The sequence below is a fragment of the Herpailurus yagouaroundi genome, unplaced genomic scaffold (genome assembly GCF_014898765.1).
Source record: "Herpailurus yagouaroundi ecotype Mexico unplaced genomic scaffold, PumYag 166, whole genome shotgun sequence".
Taxonomy (NCBI): Eukaryota; Metazoa; Chordata; class Mammalia; order Carnivora; family Felidae; genus Herpailurus; species Herpailurus yagouaroundi.
Window position 1 is genome coordinate 5,473,062 of NW_024412407.1, and position 5,575 is coordinate 5,478,636.

At 49.9% G+C, this 5,575-nt stretch overlaps 1 protein-coding gene across 1 annotated transcript; it reads right to left on the reverse strand.

The window, feature by feature from the left end:
* Window positions 1–121: 121 nt before the first annotated feature.
* DNAJC22 (DnaJ heat shock protein family (Hsp40) member C22) lies at window positions 122–4,562 on the reverse strand. Its single transcript, XM_040488245.1, has 3 exons — window positions 4,456–4,562; window positions 2,330–3,277; window positions 122–614 (listed from the first exon to the last, which is right to left on the reverse strand). The coding sequence occupies exons 2-3, from the start codon at window positions 3,167–3,169 to the stop codon at window positions 429–431; spliced, it is 1,026 nt and encodes a 341-aa protein (XP_040344179.1). The 5' UTR covers window positions 3,170–3,277; window positions 4,456–4,562; the 3' UTR covers window positions 122–428.
* Window positions 4,563–5,575: the final 1,013 nt, after the last annotated feature.

The following is a 5,575-nucleotide window of genomic DNA, read 5'->3' on the forward strand; positions in this document are numbered from 1 at the left end:
GAAAGAAAGAAAGAAAGAAAGAAAGAAAGAAAGAAAGAAAGAAAGAAAGAAAAAGAGAGAAAGAGAGAAAGAGAGAAAGAGAAAAGAAATTGTTAAACAATCTTCTTCCATCGCTCATCAATGTACCAGGGTGGGCAAGGTTGTATATTCTCTAAAAGATATTTTATTGGTTTTATAACATGCCTTTAATTTCACTATCTAGTTTTAGGAAGAACTTATCAGGAATACAATAACCAACAATTGAGAAATTCAAAATAGAAACGTTATTCCACTACAATAGCTTTCTCACTCCTTTAAGGTTTTCTCATCTCCACTGCAAACAGACCAGTTCTTCAATGCTGTTGGGATGACCTGTGTGGGCAAAGCTGGGTTGGGACAAGCTGCTCAGCTCTGCCAGGAAGAGTCCACCCTCAAGGGGCAATTTCTTCTCACCTCCAGGATGCCTTGGGCTTTCTGGGCTGACTCAGGGCTTCATATGCAGCCTGGATCTCCAGGAAGTGCCTCTGAGCCTCCTCTGTCTGGTGTCGGTTGTGATCAGGGTGCCAGATCTTCACTAGCTCCCGGTATCTTCGATGTATTTCTTCATTTGTTGCCCCCTCTGAGACACTCAAAACCTTAGGGAAACAGAAGGTGAAAATTAGAATTCCATACGTTTCAGAGAACCTGGGTCTCTCCCCACTTCCTTGCTAAATCAGGCTGTGCTATCTCTGGAGTCGGCTTTTACTTGCCTGAGAGAAAGGCCCAGAACCTCAGATTAGAATTCCAGCCTTTTTTCTTTTTTTTTTTTTTTTTTGAGTTTATTTATTTATTTTGAGAGAGACAGAGACAGTGCAAGTGGAGGAGGGGCAGAGAGCGAGGGAGAGAGAGAACCCCAAGGTGACTCCATGTCATCAGCACAGAGCCCAATGCAGGGCTTGAACCCATGAAACAGCGAGACCATGACCTGAGCCGAAACCAAGAGTCAGACGCTTAACCGACTGAGCCACCCAGGTGCCCCTAGAATTCCAGCCTTTTGAAACATGGGCTAGCTCTGGATCTGATGGCAAGAACGAAGCTTTGCTTTGAACCACAGCTGCCCATTTTCTAACCTGGGACTTCGCCATCCTCACAAGATCTCTTCCTTGAAAGAGAAATAAGCATATATGTCCACCAAAGACATGTACAAGAATGTTCACAGCAGCTTTATTTAGAATGGCCCCAAATTGGAACTAACCTAAATGTTCATTAACAATAGGAATGGATAGATACCGTGTAGTATATTTATACAATGGGATACTACACAACAATGGAAACAATTTATAAATGTTACAGTACTTATTCATAGTACATGCAACAGTATGAATAAATCTCACGAACATAATGTTGAATGAAAGAAATCAGACATGGGGTGCCTGGCTGTCTCAGGCATGTGACTCTTGATCTCAGGGTTGTGAGTTCAAGTCCACGCTAGGTGTGGAGCCTACTTTAAAAAAATAAAATAAAAATAAGTTAATTTAAAAAGGAAAAAAGTCAGGGGCGCCTGGGTGGCTCAGTCGGTTGAGCATCCGACTTCAGTTCAGGTCATGATCTCGCGGTCCATGAGTTCGAGCCCCGCATCGGGCTCTGTGCTGACAGCTCAGAGCCTGGAGCCTGTTTTGGATTCTGTGTCTCCCTCTGTCTCTGACCCTCCCCCGCTCATGCTCTGTCTCTCTCTGTCTCAAAAATAAATCAATGTTAAAAAAAATAATAATAATAAAAATAAAAAGGAAAAAAGTCAGACATAAAAGTATATACCGAATGATTCCATTTGTATGAAGTTCAAGAATGGACAAAACTAATATACGGTAATAGAAGTCAGAAAAGAGATTCTTCCAAGGAAAGGAGTCTAGAGCTAGAAGGGACACAAGGGAAACTTCTTGGTGCTGGATGTATTCTATACCTTGGTTTGAGTGGTGGTTACAGAGATGTATACATAAAATGCATCATCAGCATACGGCCCAACACAGGGCTTGATCTCACCACTGTGAGATCACGACCTGAGTCACTATCAAGAGTCAGATGCTTAATTGACTGAGCCACCCAGGCACCATATATGTTATATGTTACTTTATATATGTTACACCTCAATAAAAAGTAAACAATATATACCTATCTTTTCCCACTCACTGTTAGTGACCCTGTACCTTCACCCATTGCACACAGAAGCCCAAAGAAAGCTGGACACCCTTCTAGGGCCCAACCCAGCAGACATGAAAACATATACTCCCATATACGGGGCATCAGTTCCAGTAAGGCTTAGCCTAACTCTCAGAGCTGTCCCAGACAGGAATGAGAGGGAACAAAGACTTACCTGGTAAGCCAGCTGACGCTTCTCATCCTGAAAACTGTTAACAAACTCATAGAGCTTCTCCCACTCACGGAAGGAGTTGTTGCTGAAACCAGGATCCCCTACCAGCAGCCTCCAGATCCGGTAAGGCAGAAGGAAGACAGACTCTGTGATGCGGCCAAGGAGGGGGAAGAAGTTGAACCAACTCAAAAAGGAGCCAAGGGTCTCTGCCACACAGCTAAGGGTGGCTGCTGTGTTGCAGAAGGTGCTATAGGCTAGTGGGCCTGTGAAAGCAAGGTAAGCCAAGCCCAGACGGTAGAGCCGGACACTGAGTGTCTCTGGCCCAACTGAAGTCTTATAGCGGCGATGCTTCTGGGCTGTGATGCTGGCAGCCAAGCTGATGGGAAGGATGGCTATGGGGCGGCCGTAGAAGATAGGGGAAATAAGAAATGCTGCCCCTAGTGTATTCTTAAAGTCTGAGGTCTGGTTGCCAACAGCAGCCACAAGCAAGACCCCTAAGCCAACTGCCAGTGGGAGGCCCACAATATAGAAGTTGGCCATGAAAGAAAGGCTAATGAGAGCCACCAGGCCAAAATAGATGCCCACTATCACCTGGGCGACAAAGCGAATGAAACTGAGAGGGGGTGTCCTCCCTACTGAGCTCTGCCTCTGCCTCTGGGGTCTGTTGGCCTGAGCTACAAAGCTCGGGAGCTTCCAGAATTCCCAGAGCCAGCCCAGCCCGCCACCCCCCAGGGTAAGCATCCAGAGCAGTGCATGAGTGTCCCTCCCCAGGTACAGGTGGTGGAGCCCAGCAGGGCCTCCTACAGCCCAAAGGGCATAGGTCACCAAGAGCCCTTTGGCCATCCTTTAGGTAAAGGGTGTCAGATCAAGTCCAGTGGCACCTGACATACTGCCCAGAGTGCAGAAATCTGGGGTCATCTGTGAGAAACATGGCTGTCATGGTCCGAGACCCTAGGAGATGAAAAAAGCAGTCATAAGACTATATCCAGGCCCCTAAGAGTAACCACTTCTCCTTCCAATAATAAGCGCAGATCTTCCTGAGTGTCCCTGAAATGCGGGTTCTCCCATACCCTTTGGCCTGGCTTCTCATTTCTGTTTGTTTGTTTTTTAAGTTTATTTTCGAGAGAGAAAGAGAGAGACGGAGAGCACACAAGCAGGGGAGGGACAGAGAGGGAGGGAGACACAGAATCCAAAGCAGGCTCCAGGCTCTGAGCTGTCAGCACAAAGCCGGATGAGGGGCTCCAACCCACAAATCACCAGACCATGACCTGAGCCGAAATCGGTGGCTTAACCCACTGAACCACCCAGGCGCCCTTCATTTCTGTTTTTTATAAGCACAGCCAACTCCAAATTTAAGGGAGAAAAATGTTTTAAATGCTTTCAGTTGCTTTAGAACTCAGCACATGGACAGAAAAGCAGAAGCTTAAATTTCGGACCACTGGTTCCTGGAATGATTCATGGGAGAATGGAGTGAACAGAAGTGAACAGAATGCCCTTCTAAAGTTTCCACACATTTTGAGGGGCGCCTGGGTGGCCCAGTTGGTTAGGCGTCCGACCAGCTCAGGTCACAATCTCGCGGTCCGTGAGTTCGAGCCCCGCGTCGGGCTCTGGGCTGATGGCTCAGAGCCTGGAGCCTGCTTCCGATTCTGTGTCTCCCTCTCTCTCTGCCATCCCCCATTCATGCTCTGTCTCTCTCTGTCTCAAAAATAAATAAACGTTAAAAAATTTTAAAAAATAAAAAATAAAGTTCCCACACATTTTGAAAGTCCCCTGGCATCCCTAGCCCTCCTCAGACTCGCACTATGGCCGCCCTCAGACACATGGCCAAGGTTCCTCTCCAGCCTTCCTATCTCTCCAGGCCACGAAATCTTCCCACAAGTCTAATTTGAAAGAGGTCCTGAAGTCCCTCCACTTAAACCGTTCTGTTAAACTAACGTTTTGACCTAAACCCTGGCACTCCATAGTTCAACCACCTCCTTCCAGGGCAGACTTGGAGTCTCTCCAAAGAGGCCGGTTGAACCCCCAGAATTCCAAGCCAGATGCCAACGTGTGCCTGCCAGCATCTCCCCCCTAGTAGGCCTCAAGACCACCAGCCAGTTACTCGCTAGTCCCAGGGTGGACTGCCGTACCTGGGTACCCCGGCTCCCAGACCCCGTCAGACCAGTCATTTCCTTTGGCTACAGAGTCAAAATGGCCCCTGTCACTCCGCTCTCACTTCCATCCAAATGGACTTTGTCTTTCTGTGTTTGCTGTGTCACGGAAGTGGGGCCGTCCGGGTCAGTCTCCTCCCTAAGCACCCCCCCCCACCCCACCCACACACACACCCGGTCCCCTTGGGATCACCTTTCAGCCTCGGCTCCTCTCGCCCGCCCTGTCGGGTAAACCCGGTGTGAGGCTCTCAGGGCGAATCCAGCCTACCCAGGCTGGCGCAGCGCCCCACTCCAGACCGAGCGCGCTTGCACCGCTGCACCACCGTCGCCAGGTGGCGCTGCCGCTCACGGAAGGGCGGGGCCGGGCGGGTCTCCAGACCCACCTTGTCCAGTTGCCCGGGCAAAGCAGCCCCGAGTGGTTCGCTATAAACGCAAAAATAGGCCTTTGATCGCCCCTTTCCATCCCTACAAATGAGGGGGTGACTTGTCCCTCTCAGGGTGCACGCTCTTCCTACTCCGTTGTTTTTCAAGACGGCCTTGGATGGCTCCACTTCCAATTCCTCTAAGGCCGACTCACCCACGGACTGACTGCAGAGAGGACCCCCAGCCCGAGTTTGCCTCATTTGCCCCGCCCCCAGGCCTGCTAGTCAGGGGAATTACGTCTAGACCTGAGCCTGAACCTGAGGGGCCTCCAGATCTAGTGGGAGCCCGAGCCTGTTGTATCCTGAAGGCTATGGGCGAGAGGCAGAAACACTAGCAAAAAGGGATATGCGTCCCACCCAGAGAGCAGAGCGAGAGCGAAGCCGCAGCACCAGAGTCGTCTGCCTTCCTCCCACCTCGACGCTGGGAAAGAGCTGGGATGCAAGATGCCTTCGCTTCAATGCCCTGGGCTCCAATCCTGGCTCTGCTACGTGACCTTGGCCAAGTCACGTAGTTTCTTGGGCCTGTTTCCTCCTCTGTAGAGGAAAGGCTTGGCTCTCCAAAGTCCCCAGTCTTGACCTGGGGGTGGGGTGGGCCTCGTGGCCCTCACACTGCCAGCCCCTCAGCCTTTATCCCGGCCCGGGGAGGGAACATGGCTCTCCTAAGGCGCCTTAAGGCT

Excerpts from the sequence above, each read along its gene's own strand:
- DNAJC22 (XM_040488245.1), bottom strand. The coding sequence starts at position 3,169 with ATGGCCAAAGGGCTCTTGGTGACCTATGCCCTTTGGGCTGTAGGAGGC. Across the intron at positions 615-2,329 it reads AGCGTCAGCTGGCTTACCAG|GTTTTGAGTGTCTCAGAGGG; the intron begins GTAAGTCTTTGT and ends TGTTTCCCTAAG.